This window comes from Seriola aureovittata, chromosome 3 (genome assembly GCF_021018895.1).
Source record: "Seriola aureovittata isolate HTS-2021-v1 ecotype China chromosome 3, ASM2101889v1, whole genome shotgun sequence".
NCBI classification, from domain to species: domain Eukaryota; kingdom Metazoa; phylum Chordata; class Actinopteri; order Carangiformes; family Carangidae; genus Seriola; species Seriola aureovittata.
Window position 1 is genome coordinate 25,477,270 of NC_079366.1, and position 20,662 is coordinate 25,497,931.

Sequence of the window (20,662 nt, forward strand, 5' to 3'; positions counted from 1 at the left end):
CCTAAACAGGCCTCGAAGGGAAGACTGGTGGTGACCATCGTCCGAGCCTGGGGACTGAAAGGAGATTACTGGGGCAGGACTGAGGGGTGCGTAGAGAACAAGTCGAGATACAGAGAGATGGCACAGTGAATGTGATGCATCAAACACAAATATTGATACAGGTATTTTCGTTTCCATTTCACAGATATGCTAAGATGTGGTACGGCTCCATCTACCGCAAGACCCGTGTGATCAGATCAAACAGCCCTCACTGGAACGCACGTTATGATCTGGGCAAGGTCAGTGTTAATCTTCTTCTCACACAGCAGCTTCCAGATTTCTGCGCTGACAGTGAAAGAAATTAAAATCAAAACTGGAATTAAATTTGTTTTGTAAACGAGAGATTTAGTGATTTTACGTTTGTGATCAAGCAAAAGACAGAATACATTTATTTGTTTAACACCTTTCAATCACACGACAGAGAAGAAACACAAGATAACATAAAAACACAATATAAAAGGAACATTTAAATCGGATTTAAGTGTATAATAATACCGAAGCTAAAAAGTCTAACTTAATAAAATGCAGTAGCAAACAGAAAAGTTTTCTAAAACAAGTGCGAGTTGAGGCAGAATTTTCCGGGAGTTTGTTCCAGGTTTGCAGAGCATAGAAACTGAATGCTGCTTCCTTTGACCTGTCCCAGATGATATGAGGAGTCTGGATGGGTCACAACAGAGCAACAGATTAGAAATGTATCTGACCCCAAACCATTCAGTGCTGTATAAACTAACATGATAATCTGAAGGTCGGCTCTGAAAACTGGAGGGATGTGATCCACTTTCCTGGTTTTAGTGAGGACTTTTGGCCTTTCCACTTTCCACACTGTTCAGTTACTGAATATTCATTCATAAAGTACTTTGTATATTCCCGCTTATGAAACATCAGATGTCAGCTAGCCATGTTTGTCTCATGGTTTGATGTGATTAGTTGTGAAAACATATTTAACAAAGGCAACAAGCATTTTGTAAACTGACACTGGGATATATATTATGTTTTGATATTATTTTCATTTAGCTTTCACTGATTTGTTTATGAAGGTGGACACACACTTGGGTCTGAAGATTGAAGTCTGGGATGAAGACTGGGGCAGAGACGACCGTCTGGGGTCATGTACAAGGACCCTGAGGCAGGGGACGCACAGATTCACCTGCCCAGCCAAGAGAGGCGGCATCGAGATCCTGTACACTCTCACCTGTGACCGCCACCTGACCGGAGACAGGTGCCAGCAGTACAAACCATCTCGGTACTGAGCAATGCATTCTGGGTGGTTTTAAGTAAAATGAGTGTCACACCATTCGGTTTCCAGTTTTAAAGATTTGGTAATACTTATTCACTTCTGTAATTTAAGCCTATATTCAGCATCATTTGTGTTTCTCAACTTCAACAACAATATACAACAATCAGTTGTAGTTTAGTGTTCAGCCATGTTTGATTATTGGAGAGATAGTAGTCCTGTTTACTGGGTGGAGGGGCCACATTCGAATCTTAGATTCTGCTTTTGTCATATAAAGATGCTGTTGATTATTTTCTGAATTCATGTGTCAAAACTGTAAAATCTTTCTGCTGACTTCTGTGCATTATCAGAGTTACTATATTTGTCTTGTCTTTCTCAAGCCAATAAAAACTTTTGAAACTTATTAAGTATTTTTTAAAGCTCCTTAAACTAATGAGTATTAGTAAGTCCAAGTACATGTTATTTAATAATATATCGGCGACACATGAACACAATACAAATTCAAATAATAATAGTATAAAAATAGATAAAATAAATAAATAAAAATAAAAAATAAAACTGGACACACCGCCCCTCTACAAATTCAAGCTTCAGTGATGAAGATTGATTTAGCTTTTTAATGGTTCAAATTCAGCCATTTCATTTAAAGTGAACCTGGGGCTTTTTGGGTCCCTGGGGTTTCCTAACCCTGTGACCAGGGGCAGTTGTCTGCTTTGTCCAGTTGGAAGTTGAAGTTCTCAATATCAACTTACAAGGTGATGTTAGTGTTGTTTTCACAACTTGTTTCTACAGCACCTACATGCTTAAAAAAAATCAGTTATTTGGAGGTTTAATGACTTTATAAGGCACTAATACCTCAGCACTGCTGGTTTGTCAGCTTGTGTTGGAGCAATTCTGCCCCCACGTGGTCAAAAAACTACTAACACAGCTCTATAAATGATCTAACACTGGAAAATGACAGCAGCTGAGTGATGCTGAAGCAAAACACAAACACGCCCAATATTGTGTTGTGGTTTCCAGCACTTCCTGTCCACGGCTGGACAACAAACCAGGCAAAGTGGCAAATTGTCCAGATGCCCCAGATCCTGCAAGCCAAAAAACTCTTATCTCCACTGGTTTTATCCACTTGATTAGTTACAAATGTGTTAAGTGCAACGCCAAAGTACAATATAAAGTAAGGTGGGTCCTGCATTAGGTCTATTATCTATAGTTATCTGGTCATGTCTTGTGGAGGTTCCCTCAGTCATATTTCCCTCATATGAGCATATTTCTAAATAAAGTTGTGTTTAATCAAATTCCCACAATTAAGACATTTAGCAATGTTTCAGCTCAGGAGGTCTGGATGCATTAACGAGCATAATTCAATGGAAAATTGGATCATACCTGTTAAGACCTCAGCAGAGTTTCTCTGATACTCCTGCAGTGTGAATCCGCCAGTGAGCTGGAGATGAGGAGAGTGTGTCAGCCGAGGATGTGGCGACACTGTCCAGTCTGCAGGTAACAGCACTTTTATACATGTGGTGGGTCACATGAGGAGTCCTGCACACGGGAGTAGTTGAACTTGATCAACTGCAAATGTGGTTTGTCCTGTTTTTTAATTTGTTTGTATTCATGGTAAAAAAAAAAAGAAAAAAGAATATATATATATATATATATATATATATAATATATATATATACATTTTTTTGTACGTAAAACATACAAAAATATAAAACAACCTGATTTTTAGTTCCCTTATAAAAAGCAGGCTCACATAGTGCTGCAGATGAACGCTCTCAGTGAGAACTGATTTAAAGTCAGCTCATACAGTATCACTGCTGAATGTGCTTATTGGTGATATTACTCCAGACCATGCAGCTGTCTTTATAGAAATCAGTAACATGATTCACCAAAACAAATCAAGGAGATTTTACTCTTTACTTTAAGAAATTCCTGAAAGTAGAACTTACATTCGTTCTCAAAAAGAAAAAAAACAGGACACCAGTTGTTACACCATGCTTATTATTGGATGCAGCAAAGGCATACATTTGACATGACAATATTGTATATAGAACAGAGGAAACAGAATTGGATTTAATACAGCTGATATATTAAATCATCCGCACTGCACCAGATGAATTACTGAATGACGTCAAGACATTTAAGATTTCTTAAGAGGCGATATTGAAGAAGAAGGCAGATAATTCAGTTTTCTTTGCCAGACAAATAGAGTTTGCAAATAGACCCGAATCGATAGCTTGCTGTCCTTTTAAGAGACAAGTCCCATAATCAAAGCATGTCAAGGATTAAGGACTTGAAAGGTTTCCTTAAATACTTAAACAGAGAAACAAATGGTATTTTTTAGGCTTCCTATGACCTGCAACAGTATATATAAAACATTTAATGGAAAATATGATCGATTTCAAAATGATGATTGAATTTACGTGTAATTTAAATGGTAAAAATACCTGATTGAACCTTAAAAGGATTTAAAAGAGTAGAAAAATAAATGTGTGTCTGGCACACTGTGTGTTACTGGTTCATTGCGCTTAAAGCAAGTAATCAACAGAAATGATATTTTACCTGATCAAAGAAAAGTGAGCAGTTTTTGTGAATAATGTGGCCCCAAAATGCTTTTCTCACTGTGGAGATGGTTTGTAACGGTCACACCTGTCTCCAGTCAGATGACGGTCACAGGTCAGAGTAAACTTGAACTCAAATTTGCCCAATGAATCGGAGCAGGTGTCTTCGTGTGTCCCCTGGCGCACGTGCACATCACATGATATCAGACGGTCGTCATGGATCACGTCCTCGTCCCAGACCTCAAAATCCAACTTTAAGTGTGTGTCCACCTTCATTAAAAAAAGACATTAATACAAAATTACATTAAAATCACTATTACCCTTCAAATACTGAGTTGAGGTCTGCGAATCGTCTTGAGAAAGAAGAGTGGGTCTAATTTATTTAACATTTGTACACACAGATATGATCTTCTTGTGGATTTCATCAATACTTTCAGAGGAAATGTTCTGAGTTCAGGATCTAACTTCATTCCTTTACTCACCAAGAGCCGTCTCCAGTGGTGGAAAGCAACCCTCCTGTTTTGAGTCTAATTCTCTCACTTCAGTTCTTCCACTGAAGCTCGCATTGTTTTCTGAATTTGCAGCATGTTTATATCTTTGCGTGTGTTTTCCTAAGTTGCAGTGCGTTGAGCTCTCAGGGCCACACACAGATGGTATAAATGGTAAGTGTAAGTGTTCAGTGTAAGTAATACATCAGACCTCAGCTGACTAGGCCCAATGATGGGGCTCGGGTTTTTCTTTCGTGTTCTTTTGAGCTGAAGTGTAAAGAGAAGATTTACTGACCATGCCCAGATCGTAACGAGCGTTCCACCAGGGGGAGTTTGTCTGGATCATATGAGTTCTGCGGTAGATGGAACCGTACCACATCTTAACATAGCTGTGAAAGGAAAAACAACAAATTACATGATTAGTGACTGATTTGTAATTAATTGGAGTCTGAGGGTGCTATTGTGAGCTGAGCTGTAATACACAGGACATTACTTCCCCATTAAAAGCTAATTATATGTATTAAACAATACTAATCTAAGGGATCTAACCTCGAAGACTAAACAAGGATCACCCATGGGAACTATGAAAGATAAAGAAATAAATATAAAGAAAAATAAACTTGAATTTATCATGACAGTACATTCGATCTTGTTTAGTTGTCCTTACACTTACCAAAGACTCTGCACCCAAGTGTACATTAAATCCATCCAGTTAACATATAAAGTTTCACATTGATTTAAATGGTGTTGCATTCAATGTCATTAAGAACATTTATGAGTTAACTATATCCAACAAATGCAAAGCAACAAGAAATTACATATTTATACTTACATAGTATCTTTTATTGATATTTGCTTGACATCTGACATCAACAATACAAACACCATGAGGTGCCAGTTAACTATAGTTAACATATATTAATGCTGGAAACACAAATTAACCTAGCTACCACTGAATGCACCAAATTGACTGCTTATTTTCATACATGTTCTTAAGTGCATCATATTGCCGTCCTTCTGCTGGTCTCTGCTGGATCTAGTGTTTTTTTGTTTTGCCACTGATTTGGACAAAGCTGCTTGGACCATGGACGGATTACTGAATGGGCCTATTGGACTTTCCATGACTTGGACTAGCAACAAACTGAACGTGTTACTGTCTGTTGTGGCCAAATTAACGGTGATGCGTTCATTTACTTTTCTATGGATTGATGTGCTTTTTTAAATAGTGATGCGTTCACTTACTGATGACTTTAGATCATTTGAGCAGGGATGCAACAGCTTAGGTGAAAGTGAACTAACTACAAAGTCACTGACTATGAATCTTTATATCCTATCAGCAGGTGATTTCTGATTTCCACCTCTGTGTGATGTGTCACGTTTGCAGTGCTAGCCAACAAAACACCTTCACATCTCCATCCCTGACCTCACATCTCACCCGTCAGTCACGCCAATTGGATCTCCTTGCAGATCCCACGCCCGAACAATGGTCACGACTAGATTCCCCCTGGAGGACGTTTTAGGACAGCAGTTGTAAGCCAGGTTAGAACTGTACCCACAGGTTGGTTCACTGGGTGAGGTCCTCACGGCGTTGTCTTTTAAGTACTGCTCTATGGCAGCCTTCATACCTGTCTTCTTTGTCCAACTTGGCACCAGCTTATATATTGGCCTGATGGTGTACTCAACAATAGCAGGGAGATTCTTGAGCGCCTCCAGCCATTCTTTGTAGCTGGCGGAGTCTTCATGAGTGAGTGAAAACTCCCCCGTCCAGCTGGTGCCTCCCACCACCTCTGTGAAGTGCTGGTGGAGACCAGAGTCATGCGTGACGGTTTTGCCCTGGTTCTTTAGGAATCCGGTGCACGATTGTTGGCCATGGGAAAGTCCAGCCACTCCCAGGCCTACAGAGACCCCAAGTGATAGACAGGAGTGCATCTACAGGACAAAGGGGGTTATTTATAATCAGTTGATAGCAGAAATTTGAATAGTGCTTTTATGCTGAGAACAGTGAACAGCAATATACAATACCTCATATTCAACCAGTCACTCAACACAGCTTAAAACCTATGGAAGATTTTGGATCAGCGTGCTAGACAGCACACTTTATCACCATCATCATCAAACACGGAATATGTGACAGAATATCTTTTGTAAGAATGTTGTTAATTTCTCCATTAGAGCTCAGAGACCTAAACGATGTGTGACAAAGAGCACTGGAGGTATTCTGATGGTCATGGTGGCTCAACATCATACTAAGACACTTGGCTCTACATTGTGTTATTTGCTTGTAGTTGTCATCCATCTCCATGCTTATCAAGTTCGAGAAGAGCTATAACAGAAATTTGCCGTTGATAGAAATGACTCCAAGTCAAACAGTCCTACATTAGATTAGATAAAGGTTATATATTGTAGAAAGTGAAATTTGCATGTCTTTTTTGATCATGAAGTAGGTCCAGGTTATGAGCTATATAAATACTGTGAAAGTGTCAAAATGCTCAATCACTTAATGTATGCAGACTTAAAACAAGCCGTTTGGACATCTGTAATTTGCTTTGTGTACCTCTTTTAAGGAGAACCCATTCAGTGTGGACAAACAGGTACGTGCTGCAGTGACTCGCCGGAGTCGCCCCCCAAGGCGGACCTGAAAAGAAGTTGTTTATTTAGTAGAAGAGGAAATCATTGTGGTTTGTCTATATGTGTATGTTTGTATTTGTATATATATATACACAGTATATTGTGGGGACGTAAATCTGTTTTTTCACACTCAGATTGTGGGAACTTGGCTTCCCTTTGGGGACAAAAATCAAGTGCCCATAATATAAATCATTCAATTTTAGGGTTAAGACTTGTTTTAAAGTCAGGGGAAAGTTACTTTTACTTTGAAGTTAAGGCATGCGTTAGGGGGTTAGGGTAAGTAAGTCAGTCCTCTAATGTAATGTCCTCCAATGCCGTGTGTGTGTGTGTGTGTGTGTGTGTGTGTGTGTGTGTGTAAACCTTGCGGATGAAGTGTGTGCCATAGGTATGTATAAGCTCCTCGTACTGATCCCTTGTGGCGGAGTTGTACAACCTTGGCAGCCTGGCCAAATCCTTGATGAACTCAGAGCTGAGGGGGGGTCTGTTCGACACGCGGTATCTAGACACGAAGAGACAGAAAAGAAAATGATCTTATCTGAAATTATTTTAACAAGCTTCGCTGAAAAAGACATCCTGTGGTGATGCAGGGATCTTCACACCTTACCCATAATGCTTACAGGCGACCCTGTGAGTGCTGAAGGTGTAGCGGTCCTCTCTGGCCCTGGCTGTAGCAAAGTTATAAGCAGCGGAGCGTGTTCCTCCCACCTCCAGGCTGGCAGATAAAAACTTATTTAAATTTAGACCAACCTGATAAATGAAATAGAAAATAAAATCTCAAGAGCTGCTTGATGTTCAACTATAGTCACCATGTTATGTCATTTATAAAATCATTTTTTTAATGCTTTCAGTTTAACATATCATTACTTATTCTGTTAGCATCAAGTATATTAAGGACAATAGATCTAAAAGAGCATTACTGAGCCATAAAGTGCATTAATATGCATTATATCTAGGCAGCAAGATGCTCCAAAAGCTGCCACACCAGTCGAAAAAAGGGAAAGAATCACTGACTGATCAATGACTGCTTTGGTAAATTTTATTCTGTTAGGGTTTGGTCACTGTATGTCTTCCTACCTTCCAGTCATGACTGTCCTGGGACATGTAAGTATCAATCAGTGAGCTGTGGATACAATTACATGACAGAATCACAATTAAAAAGGAGAATTTGCAACTCAGTGATTATAATGCTGTGTAATAAGTAAGCCGTACAGTACCTGGCAGAGGTGTGAACACTGCTGTGGATATTGGTATTGCATTGGGTGAATGCACGCCAGTCCACTGCAGAGACTGGCAGCTGAAAATGAAGGTGAGAAGAGCATGGTTAACATGCACACATAAAGTAACATGAAACTGTTTAAGATGCTGTACAATATAAAACTGTTGCACATCTACTATTTAAATTACTCTCTGCAGCACGTTGCCTTGGAGAGGATTGGAGCAGAGAGTACAGGTGCCATTTGGGGTGAGGAAAGTGTTCACGTCGACCAAGTAAGCTCCTTTTCGCTGCAGGGTGACCACATCAAAACCCTCCCCCACCAGGTTGTAACCTGGTACAAAGGGAGCGGACTCGCACTGGCTGCGGTTCCCAGGCTGACAGGAGAGAACGGGGGAGTGGTACAACAGAGAGAGGAGGAGACTCAGGCAGAGAGGGGGCGGAGTTGAAAGGAAGAGCATGGCTGGACTCCAAGAGATGCTGAAATATTTCAGACAAAGACAGAGAGAGCAAGAGTGTAATTTCAGCTGTTTGTGATTATAAATGAAGATAACAAGAACTACAAATGTTTGTTGTTCCCTTACCATGTTGTGGGATGAAATGTCACTTCACCTCTTCTATTATGTACTTTGGTTGGTTTGGTTTGATATCTTGCAACAGTTTACCACAGTATGTTTAATTTGATGGTGCTATTACTTTTGTTACTGTCTGAAGTTCATCTTGCCTTGTGGTAAGTTGTAGTATTCATGCAGTTTAAAAAGCAGTTTCCCTTGTATACTTTAAATATTGTATATTAAATACTAAATATTCTATATTGAGAAAAAGAAATTGTGTGTATACTGATGGTTAATCAGCATAAGTGCAGGAAAACACTGCATGGATAGAGGGAAGAATGATTCCACTAAATATCAGCAAAGTGAAAGTGAAAGGTTCCACGCTGGCTTCTATAACAGGACAATGATCAAAACCAGACCTGAAAATCCATCACAGACCACTTCCAGACTACACAAGCTGCAGCTTTTTGGAACAGTCCTCACATTTCCCTGACTTGATCATCATTGAATATCAGTGGGTGGAGCTTAAACATGCCATGCTGTTGCAGAAGAGTGGGGAAATTCCACGAGCAAGAATTTATTTTTCAGTTTCTGTTTCCTTCTGGAGCAATATTTTCTTCTTTCCGTTACAATAATATGTGGAGCTGAATGATGTGTTATTTTCCGGATTAGGAAACTCCTGGTCAGCCTAGTGAAGCCCTTCCTGTAAACTGGATGCTGCCTGGCACCTCAACCAATAGCACATTCTGAGGCACTGGGACTGTTAGAAGCATTTCATATTTATTTAAAACAAAAGCTCAAAAGTGGATGTTTGGACGGATATTTTCAATATGATTACAAATGGCTCTGTGTTGGAATTTGCCCATGATGTGAGTAACACGGGTTGAAGCACTCCCTATAGGCCACTCACACATTACAGTCAGAGGTGTTGTGCCACATCTGCACCAGGGTCGGTTTGGTTTGACAGTCTGGTGCAATCTGGAAGCAATTACCTGCCTCATTGGTGAGTCACACTTCCAAACGTTTCACACGCCCGGCACAAAGTCGATAAGGGCATAAAATAATTTTTTTTTTTTTTTTTTTTTTTAAAAACATGGATTTCTCTGTATTTTCAGTATGACATTTTTAACCAGCAGTTTCACGCTGGATGTTCAGTAAAACAGAAAACAGTGCAGTGGATCGATAAGGTCCGATAAGTTTAATTATACTGTGAAGTCACAATGCCATTAAGAGTCAAGAGTGCAAATACTAACGGCAATAAAAAAACAAACAAACCAAAAAAAACGGTGAATATAATAGTCTATCACATCGAAGATCTTCTGGAAGTTTGGGTATGTGTCGCATAACAAGTGCACGCATCTTATTATGCGCAAGTTGTGCAGAGTTGGTGTGTGCGTGCGTGCACCTGGTCGGGGGACAGCGACACAGTTTAAGGTCAAAATCAACTACAGACCCAGTTTTGAAAATACAAAAGACTCACTGAAACTCGGATCATCCTCTCGCTCGTTAAATTGAAAACATGCCCTTCACCTGCAAATGCATTAAAACAAAACAGTATCTTCTATTCTACAATTTAAAACAGTGTTTTACCTGTGTACACCTGCGAATGGTCGACTTCTGCAGGACAGGTCAGAGCGTGGCGCGCTGAGGATACAGGACATAAACACGCGCTCCTGAGCTACGTGCACAGCTTGTGTTCACTGTTGTGTGACATGTGCCAACATGAAGAAGGAGTTTACCGTAAACTGCACAGTGTTTTGGAGGCTGTGTAACTCTCAGCATCGAGGGGATAAATTTATCTCTCTCTCAGCTTTTAGAGGATCTGTTATTACAATTACAAAATTTTAAATATTTATGAGGGATCATACGCTTGGCGGGACGGGACGTGATCCTCATGACATTTTTCTTGTCTTAAAATTAATTCTCAGTCCGATCTATTAAAGACTGTTGATGTGCTGTTCCAAAAGGTGGAGGTTCCTGTTCCATTTCCAGTCATCAAAGAATTAAAGAAATAAAGTGAAACAATAAAGGAGAAAGGATAGTGAGATTAGTAAACGATGAAAAGCCGTGAGTGTGTGAGGAGAACAATTCTTGGAAGAATGTGCCAAAAGAAAAATATTAACAACAGACATCACTGGTTTTAAAAATGCATAATTGGGTTTGGAAATACTGTATTGTGTATTTCCCGGCTAAAACATATTTGAGAACTATGCCACAGTCCTGCATTGGATCACGTTGCCTATTCATACAAGTCCTGTGTAAATGCAACACGATTTTGGAGAAGTCTGAGTAAATAAAAGAGTCAGAAACATAATCCATTGAAAACATGTAGGACATTTTTGCCTCCACAATCTTCACAAACATTATCATTATATTACTATCTTTTATTATAGCAGCACCATGGGGCATTTTTAATATTAAGTGAAATGTGTCTTCAACATTCAGATGCATTGCTGTGAAATTGATACAGACGTTTATACAGACATTCTTGATCCCTCAACTTTTCAGGTCAAATTTAAAACCCGCCTCAGCTGTACTTTGGTTTAATGCTAATTAGCAAACGTTGGCGTGATAACATACTATAATAAGAGGATAAAAACATCATACCTGCTACATATCATATTAACATCATTGTGAGCCAGTTAGCATGCATGCTAACATTAGCATGTGGCTCAAAGCTGCTAGTGTAGCTGTAGACTATTAGATGTTTTTATTGATAAAAACAAATCACAAACCACAGTGGGTCTACAGTAAATAGACTATATTACATATCTTTCACAGCTATTAAAGTAACATTTATAGAATCATTACAAAAACAATTTAACCACTGAACTTAAGCACTGTAGTTGCAGGAATATTTTAATCCATTTTTTGAAATTGAATTCATTAAGTACCCATCACTATATTTTCATTTTCATGCCTTGTCCTTTCCTCATGTGGAAACATGGAGCAGGTGATCATACAAAACTAAAGGTTAAAGGTTAATTTAACTTGCCAGAATTAAATCCCACTTTCTAAACTTCAATATTTAATTGAATATAATCTCAAAATGGAACAACACAAAATACTTTCAACATAAATAACTAGGTGGTGACCGTATATACTTAATGTGTACTTGTTAGTATGGATATGGACAATCATTGATTCAGCAGAGGCAAGGATATATAGACCCTCTGCAAATTGCACCAGGAACATAACAAACAGTATTTATGGAAGTTCAATTTGGGAACTGGGGAAAGGATGACAAAAACATTGCTAACAGTAGATACTACAAGGATTTGACAGTTTTGACATAACTGACCTGTGAAGTAATGTAGAAACGTATGTTATTCTGAGGTCAATAGTGAAGCTAGCTAGAACTGTCTGGGAAATGTGAGGATGGGTTTCACACTGACATTAACCTCTAGAAAATTTGTTTTTTTTTGGTTTCCACCACATTGCTGCATAAATGGTGAAAATGGAACAAGATTTAGCTCAGGTGCTCAGGATCACGAGTTTTACCAAATTAATTTTAGACTGACAGCAGTATAACTTACACATAGTTTAGTGTTAAAGCTGTAGCTTTATGGAGGATGTATAATGTCAAATACCACATAACAGGTAAAAAAATAACATTAAGTGTCCAGTAAGGTGTGTGTTCCCAGGAGTAACATCAGACGTTGGACTCTAACGACTCAAACGCCGGACAGACATTTTGGCTTGAAATGAAGATAGGGTTGACGTCAAAACCCAGCGTTGGGTAACTGACGTGACGTTTAGCAGACGTTGGGTTTTGCTCATGACTAGAATGATGAGATTGCATTGGCATTAAAAACTTGGAAGACACTGTATTTTGGTTATTTGCCAACACAACTTAAAACCTGTTGTCAGTATTCTATGTCAAATTGATGTTGGCAATAGATATTGTTCAGACATTGAATTTTTGTACCCGATGTTGCAACTTACATTCAACCAAGCTGCATGGCTGCAGGGCTAAGAGGTCAATATCATCCGCACAACGCAATAAGCGATCCCTGGTTGCTTTTCTATAAGGATGGTAGAAAATCAACCAGGGATTGCTATTTCCTGGTTTAAGGATATGACCTTGGATTTAATTGCTGACATGTTTGGAAGACTGTATCAAAAGAAAAGTGCTACCAATTGAAATCATTGGTTTTAAAACTGTGTAATTTGGTTTGGAAATAATAATAATAATAATAATAATAACTTTATATATTTATATAGCACCTTTCAAAACAAAGTTACAAAGTGCTTTACAATAAAGACAGAAATGCAAATAATAAAATCCAAACTAAAATATTTATTTTCGGTACGTGAAGACACTTGAAGACAAGAGTTCGTGTTTTAGTAGACAAACATGTCGTTCTTACTGTAGACATTAGAAGGATTTGACAGAACTAAATTCAAAAAATTCAAAACAGGATACAAACCGACTATCAGTCCTAAATCGTCTCATAATAAATGGTTTAACAGTGATCAGCTACTGAATCAGATTGTTAGTAAAACAGACACAAATCAGGAGCCTGTTTTTTTTTTATCTTTATAAGTTTTTCAATTTCATGTGCTCTTTGATTATATTCAGTGAAACTATATATTTTTTTATGTTTGGTGAGAAATTAAAGAAAGTAATCAGATCTAATATCACACCCAGAATGCATTTCTCACATTGGAGATGGTTTGTACTGGTCACACTTCTCTCCAGTCAGGTGATAGTCACAGGTAAGAGTGTACTGGACCTCGAAGCCGCCTCCATCCACCTTGCAGGTGAAGCTTTGTGTCCCCTGGCTCAGGTCCATCCAACATGATCCCAAGAGGTCATCGTAAAACTCATCCTGGTCCCAGATCTGGACCGTCAACCATAAGTTTGTGTCCACCTACATTAAAATCAATAAAAATACCCTTGATGAGTTTGAATCCACTATGAATCAGTTCATAATTGCCCCATTTAAATAATTTATTTCTCATTTATTTATTATTGCAAACTTTATTCTTCATTTATGTTGAACTGGATGTTTGTTTTTAGACACATTTCATACTTTGCATGTGCAGCTCATCTGGTGTCCTCCGAATAAAAGTGTCAAGGTTGTGCTAGCTTAGCATTTAATATTAACTGGATGCATACCAACTGATCACTCTCTATTAATATTACATTATTACCTATAATAATTATACAGTTATACAGTTCTTTCCAGGAAATTTCTTAGAAGATTATTTGGAAATAAAATTGAATTTATAGACCTGTAAAATAAAGCATTATCCCATTCATTCTCATATCTGGAAGATGCAATATGTAATCGATGAATATACAGTACATTATTTACAAAATGCTTAATTTAGACTTTAAAAGGCCTGTTGTTGCCAGTGGCTCCACAAGCTGTAGGTTGAAGTTTTAGAAGCTTTATGTTTGGCATTTTTGTAAATCCCATTTTATATTTTTGTAAGTGGTAATTCAGTAAGTGGAAGCTCTTGCCTAAATATGAATCAGAGCTAAAGGCCAAATGATGGGATTAAACTTTTGTAAATGTAAATCGCTGCCCTTCGAGGTGATTTGTAAAGAGACCATTTGTAGTTACCTTGCCGAATGTCAAGTGTTCATTCCAGTTAGGATCATTTGAATAGATCACATTAGTCGTGTGGCTGATGTCACCGTAGTACACTTTAGCATACCTGTCATTTGGCAAAAACAAGAAAGAGCAAAGGCACCAATTCATTCATATTTGTTTTTTATACATCATATTCACAGTACCCACTCTCTCAGTACCTCTGAATCTCAAGATAATTCTATACGTACGCCTCAGTCGTGCTGAAAAAATCTCCACACAGACCCCAGCCTTGGATGTTGGTCACTACCAGTGTTCCCCTCCAGGCCTGCTGAGGACAGCACTGGGAATCCAGGTTAGGGATGCCGCTCCCGCAGGACATCTGGCTGTTTGGCCTCCTTACACCATTGTCTTTTATGTAGTCCTCAATGGCCTGCTTCAGCTGTGGCCTTTTTGGTGCAAGTTCATGCAGCGGTATCAGGAAGTACTCAACAACATCAGGATGATCCTTGAGAGTTTTCATCCAATTCAGGTATCCCAGGGAGTCGTTACGATCGATTGCAAACTCCCCCACCCAACCTCTGCCTCCTATCACCTCTGTGTGGTGTTGGTGGAGACCCGACCTGTACGAAGTTGTGACGTCCCGGTTCTGGAGGAATTCTCTGCAAGACTTGCTGAGACTGGATAAACTGATCTTCCCCAGGCCTACACTGATACCCATCGATAAGCATTCGTTCATCTAGAGGACAGGAAGGGAAAGCAGATGTTGTTCATGGTACAGGGTGTATGTGTTTCTCCAATAAACATGGTCTAGCGTTTATAAAGGAAGTTAAATATTATTTGTCATCTGTTTAAATGCATGCTAAAATTGTTCATGACAAAACTATTATCTCTGGGGCAGATGTTTTACCCCTATAATCACTAAGTCATGTCCTGCTTTGAGCTACCAAGCCAGTAAAATAGCTAATTTTATTTTGAAGAGTGAGAAAAGGTAAATGTAGGCCTACCTGTGTAAATACAGTGCATAAGTGGGCTTCTTAGAGTTATCTGCCTGAATTAGCTTAATTTCTAATGGTACTGAACATGAAGGCATGAAAGAGGCTATTGTAAGTTTTGCTATTGCTACATAGCCACTGTTAGCATTAGCAGCTGTTTACTTATGAGTCTCAAAGAAACGTTGTGAGTTCAGCATCAAACTTCATTCCTTTACTCGCCAAGAGCTGTCTCCGGAGGTGGAAAGCAATGCTAAAGTTGATTCTTGTTTTGCTTGTATTTCTATCAGTTCTTTTCTTCTACAGAAGTTAGCATGCTAACCAGCTAGCTCCCATCTCAACACCAACTCTAACTGTAGCCTCCAGTCTGCCCTGAAGAAGTAGCTGCTCAGAGGATGTATTATACTCTCTTGTATAATCTTATATAACCTTATATAATATCTAAATGTAAAACAAATGGCTAAAAGACAAAAAAAAAGACCTTTTATTGCTCTTTGGTGGACGAGCTGTGTTATGAAGGCAAATTTATCTCCAACATAACTTTGGCATTTTTGTACAGCAAGATCTTGTTACTTACCTCCCAACACGTGTGAAGATGTGTAATAAACTAATATTGACCGCAGGTTTATCAGCCATGCCGTCATTCTGTGCTAAACTTAAAATCATGTAATTTCTGGCAGCTCTTGAAAGCAGGATACGTATTCAGGTTACTTTTGGCTGCATGTACCTCTAACGAAGAGAACCGATTCAGGGAGGACAAACAGGTGCGTGCAGCTGTGACTCGCCTCAGTCGGCCCCCAAGATAAACCTGAAATAAAGGACGATGTTGATGAGACAAAGAAAACGTGATGTCATTTGTTTTTCATGACATAGAGAACTGAAGTCATGACGTCACATCTGGGCTAGCTTCTGTTCCACCAACTTCTGCTTCCCAGTGTAATCTCTTATTCAGCATTTCTTTCATCAGCACTTTCTAAAAAAAAAAATTAAGGCTGTTCCTGGAGCTTACTGTGCATTTCTAGGACAGGCTGACATCTTTCATATCACTTACTATTAGAAATCAAAACCTTTGTGATTTTAACAAAGTTAAAACAATGATTACTTTGTGAGCACAGAAAAAACAAACAGCTACAAACTACAGCTCCCTTGACAATTTACAAATGTGGCAGCACGGGCATTTGGCTTTGTCCATAGAACTCATCAATGGTGTCTTTTAAAGTAATTTTCTTAACTTTTTTAGCTGTAATATCCTCTGTGTCCCCTTAATTACTCAGATACTGGGTTTCTGAAGATATTAAATCATTTTTTTTGTTTGTTTGTTTGTTTTTAAAATAATGTCTTTTTCTAAATATGTGCAGTGAAACACAACATAGATTTGATTAAGGTTATATTCCAAAGATGGATTTTTAGTTATAACCTCTGTAAGAAATGAGAATGGATTATGAGTTTATTCGTTTTTTTTAACATGAACAAAACCCAGAAGTTCTGGTTTCACTTTCTATAAGAAAATAAAAGTAGTGTGTGTGTGTGTGTGTGTGTGTGTGTGTGTGTGTGTGTGTGTGTGTGTGTGTGTGTGAGAGAGAGAGAGAGAGAGAGAGTGGTGTGTGACCTTGTAGATATAATGTGTGCCGTAGGTCTCTATGAGCCGTCTGTACTGGGCCTTGGTGTAGGGCCTGTAGCTAGTGGGCAGCAGATCCAGATCCCTGCTGAACTCAGTGCTGAGGATTGGTTTGGTTGGCACACGGTAACTAAAAACACAAAGAAACAGCACAGTAATTGAACTGTGTCAACTGAAAGTCTGACCTCCTGTAATGGCTGCAGGTGATTTTGTGTAGGCTGAAGGTGTAGCGGTCCTCTTTGCTCCTTTCTGTAGCAAACTTACAAGCAGAGGAGCATGATCCTCCCAGCGTCAGGTGTGCCGTCACATTCTCCTGTAAATCTAGGCCAGACTGATTAAAAACAACAACAAAAAAGACATCAGACATCTATCAAGTTACAAAAATTATAATATGATATTTCCTTGCAAATTTCTTTCCAACAGTGTCTGTGAGATGTGTCCTACCTCCCAGGTGCTGCTCTCCTGAGAAGTGTATTTCGTAATAAGCAAACTGTGGACAAAATCACAGAAATGCAGAAATGATCAATGATCATCTCTTTAATTTCTTATGTTTATTTTTTTTCTATTGAGGATATTAATAAATAAACAGTGAATATAACCATCGTTTTCCTTAATGGCGCAGAATATTTAAAGAGTTATACCGTCAGCAGGATCATTTGTGGTAGTGGTGTGCGGATCAATACTGCAATATCGATAGGCTACTAACGATTCCAAAAGTTTCTGTTCTGGGATTGATTCTAACATTGAAACATCGATACCTTAACTCATGTTCACTGTGTCTTTTATCATCAACAGGGACACAGTAGAGAGTAACAACGCTATCACCGGGATCATATCAACCACGGCTCTATAAATACATGAGCCACTGACCCGGGCGTTGACTTTGATGATGGCCGAATGAAAACATAGTCATGTGTGAAACTTCTTAAGACAAAAAGTGTGAATCTGGAATATTTTGTAAATAGACAAGTGTTTTCAAGGGAGTCCGATTCAGATGCTGAAGTGTCAATTAACAGGCAAATTTTTTTTTCATGCAATACACATAAAATAAACAATAAAAAAAAAAAGGCAGGTGTGGCTTAATTAATAATTGGGACCCCAAGTAACTGATGTGGAAGACAAGAAGTTTAGCATACTCTGATGGGTAACACGCATGTGCAGGAAAAATATATTTTAATTCCATTTTGTCCAGAATATATTTAATATTTTGATTATTGTTTTGCTCGATTTCAGTGTATCACATTTTTTGCGACACTTTACGTCATCAGTCGGTGCCAAGGTGTGTGTGGTGGTTCGTTTTTGTGTTGTTGTGATGCGAGCCCCGGTTGCTTCTGAAAAGAAACTATTACAAAAAATGATATATATGAATGAGATGGGTTCCTGTCTATTTAAGAGTGCAGCACATGTTTAGAGATATTTATGGGGGCACTAGAATAATAATTAAAAATGTGTTACATGGCATTATGGATATCACATACCTGACGGTGTTGTGTTCACTTTGCTCAATTTTAACATCGCATCGGCTGAACGCGTGCCAATCCACTGCAGACACTGGCAGCTGTGAATGAAGGCGAGAACAATTCACTTAGAAGTACATCAGCAGTTTGTGAGCAAATGTCTGCAAGCTGCTGCAGAACATAGCCACTGGAAAAGCCTGTGATTGTGCTTTGCTGATTTAAATGTACTTTCTGCAGCATGTTGCCTTGCAGAGGGTTGCGACAGAGAGTACAGGTGCCTCTTGGGGTGAGGTAGGTCCTCACATCGACCATGTAGGCTCCTTTTCGCTGCAGGCTGACCACATCGAAGCCCTCCCCCGCCAGGTCGTAGCCCGGCACGAAGGGAGCGGACTCACATTTCCTGCCGCTCCCAGTTCGACAGGAGCGAACAGGTGAGTGGTGTGACAGTAAGAGGAGGAGACTCAGGAAGGGAGGGAGTGCAGGTGAAAAGGAGAGCATGGCTGGGGTCAAAGAGATGCTGAAATATTTCTGACAGACAAGAGAAGATACAAAAAACAGAATCATTTCAGCTGTGGTGTACGGGTTCAACAAATGTGGGGCAAACACTAATTGTGATTTTCACTATTTGATCTTCTATCACAGTTGTATGATTAGTCAGTTCCCAGTTTAACATCTTTGTATCAACTGTATATTGTTTTATTTAAACCTTAGAACAGTAGTGGACTGATATGATCGGACTTTGTAAGGTAAAATTTTCTGAAACACCACAAATATTAAGTTAGTCGGGGAAAATATGTCACAAATATTCACAATTTTCAGTCACTGAGATCATTTTACCACTTAGGTTTACATGATCTCTTGTCTTCAAATTATTTGTTTTGTCCAAGCAACAGTTCAAAACCCAAATTTACAATGTTATAAAACTGAGAAAAGCAGTTTATCTTAAAGCTGTGTCATTGATAAAAGAAGAAATAACACAATCTTCCTCTTACAAATGAGTTGAATTCACAACAACATTTTACACTCAACCATTTTGCTGAAAACAAGCTATTTTTCTAATATTTCATTGTTTATAAATGGTTTGGTTATCGTTCTTAAACGGTCCGCTCACCACAATGAGATTGGATTTTCCACTTATTACTGCTGGTGATTAAGGCCATAGTAGGTTAAAAAACAAAAGAAAAACATTACAAAACGGGGGGTAAAAAAACTCTGACATTGAAGTTGTAAATTTATGAGAAAAATTTTATTTTACATTTATGTTTTTCACATGTTTCTCATGTGCATGCTTTTTCTTTGTTGTAAAGCACTTTGAGCTGCATTTCTTGTATGAAAGGTGCTATACAAATAAATGTATTATTATTATTATTATCAGTGAATTACAGCTGCTTAACTGATTCACGACGGCAAACATGCCGAAAGAACCACAGGCAGAAAACAACTACATTTCCTGGTTGGCTGTGAGCATATACGTTTTGAAGGTTCTTCAACTATATTTCAGTGTTTCAATTCTACGCTACTTTATATTTCTACCTCACTACATTTCTGTAGGACCCGACGAACGCAGTCACTGATTCACTGATGGGCTTACCAGATAGTGAGGAAGTCCAGGGTCAAGAACAGTGAAGATAGTCTGAAACGAGAAACAAACCCATTTAGGAGCAGGCAGAAATCAGAATAGGTGCAGAAGAGACAAACAACTAGGAACAGACAAAAGACAATCATGCAGTTAAAATAACATAATGTTCTGACATTAAAACAAGGTAATAAATGCACTGAAACTAATTGACAAACGAGACATAGATAGTTTAGTGTGAGAGAGCAATCTTCACCAGAGCCAGATGGGTTCGAATCGTAGTCACAAAGTCCTCTCAGTTCACTGTAAAAAGATAAAACTGAACTGTCTCAGTTGTACACTCATTTTTATATCTCTATTTTTATATCTCTCCTCCTTCTGTGGGGCGTAATCGCCCTCCTCCTCACACATGGCACTGTCTTGCCCTGAATGGATTTTTATCATGCGGGTACGATGGGGGATCTAAGGGCCATGGAGGAGGGTTCGGCCTCGGTGCCAACCATTCATCTGCCATCTGCTCTCTGCACTCACCGGTCTCCCTGCAGCGTTTTCATGGGAGGATGCACATGCACTCAGGTTCAACAAATACATGCAGAACTCCAAAGGCTGTGCTTACCTTGTTTTGGGACCTCTGCTGATCTGGGCAGCAGCAGATCTGTCCAGAAGTCAGGCACCTGAAACCTCTCCTGGTTGGCTCGCCAATTCAGTGTGCCGAGAAAAATCTTCACCAGGCCCAGTTGTTATCAGACTCTAAACATGATT

At 39.0% G+C, this 20,662-nt stretch overlaps 3 protein-coding genes across 3 annotated transcripts in view; 1 reads left to right on the forward strand and 2 right to left on the reverse strand.

Moving 5' to 3' along the window:
* LOC130166445 (perforin-1-like) overlaps positions 1 to 1,676 on the forward strand; it is a 5,320-nt gene extending 3,644 nt beyond the window's left edge. Inside the window, exons 8-10 of the mRNA XM_056372055.1 lie at positions 1 to 86; positions 185 to 278; positions 1,077 to 1,676. The exon at positions 1 to 86 is cut by the window's left edge and continues 411 nt beyond it. Of these exons, the coding sequence (XP_056228030.1) occupies positions 1 to 86; positions 185 to 278; positions 1,077 to 1,289 (393 nt within the window). The 3' untranslated portion in view covers positions 1,290 to 1,676. The remainder of the gene's footprint in view (positions 87 to 184; positions 279 to 1,076) is intronic.
* Positions 1,677 to 3,255: 1,579 nt separating this feature from the next.
* LOC130164324 (perforin-1-like) lies at positions 3,256 to 10,404 on the reverse strand. The gene is made up of 10 exons (XM_056368999.1): positions 10,308 to 10,404; positions 8,355 to 8,643; positions 8,165 to 8,244; positions 8,025 to 8,070; positions 7,555 to 7,697; positions 7,311 to 7,449; positions 6,877 to 6,957; positions 5,758 to 6,251; positions 4,618 to 4,711; positions 3,256 to 4,104 (listed from the first exon to the last, which is right to left on the reverse strand). Exons 1-10 carry the CDS (start codon positions 10,376 to 10,378, stop codon positions 3,892 to 3,894), a joined length of 1,650 nt encoding a protein of 549 aa, XP_056224974.1. The 5' UTR covers positions 10,379 to 10,404; the 3' UTR covers positions 3,256 to 3,891.
* A 2,593-nt stretch (positions 10,405 to 12,997) lies between these two features.
* On the reverse strand, positions 12,998 to 20,288 carry LOC130164333 (perforin-1-like). The gene is made up of 11 exons (XM_056369012.1): positions 20,157 to 20,288; positions 19,916 to 19,957; positions 18,553 to 18,852; positions 18,346 to 18,425; positions 17,312 to 17,357; positions 17,053 to 17,198; positions 16,859 to 16,997; positions 15,977 to 16,057; positions 14,509 to 14,996; positions 14,291 to 14,384; positions 12,998 to 13,591 (listed from the first exon to the last, which is right to left on the reverse strand). The coding sequence occupies exons 3-11, from the start codon at positions 18,820 to 18,822 to the stop codon at positions 13,379 to 13,381; spliced, it is 1,557 nt and encodes a 518-aa protein (XP_056224987.1). The 5' UTR covers positions 18,823 to 18,852; positions 19,916 to 19,957; positions 20,157 to 20,288; the 3' UTR covers positions 12,998 to 13,378.
* Positions 20,289 to 20,662: the final 374 nt, after the last annotated feature.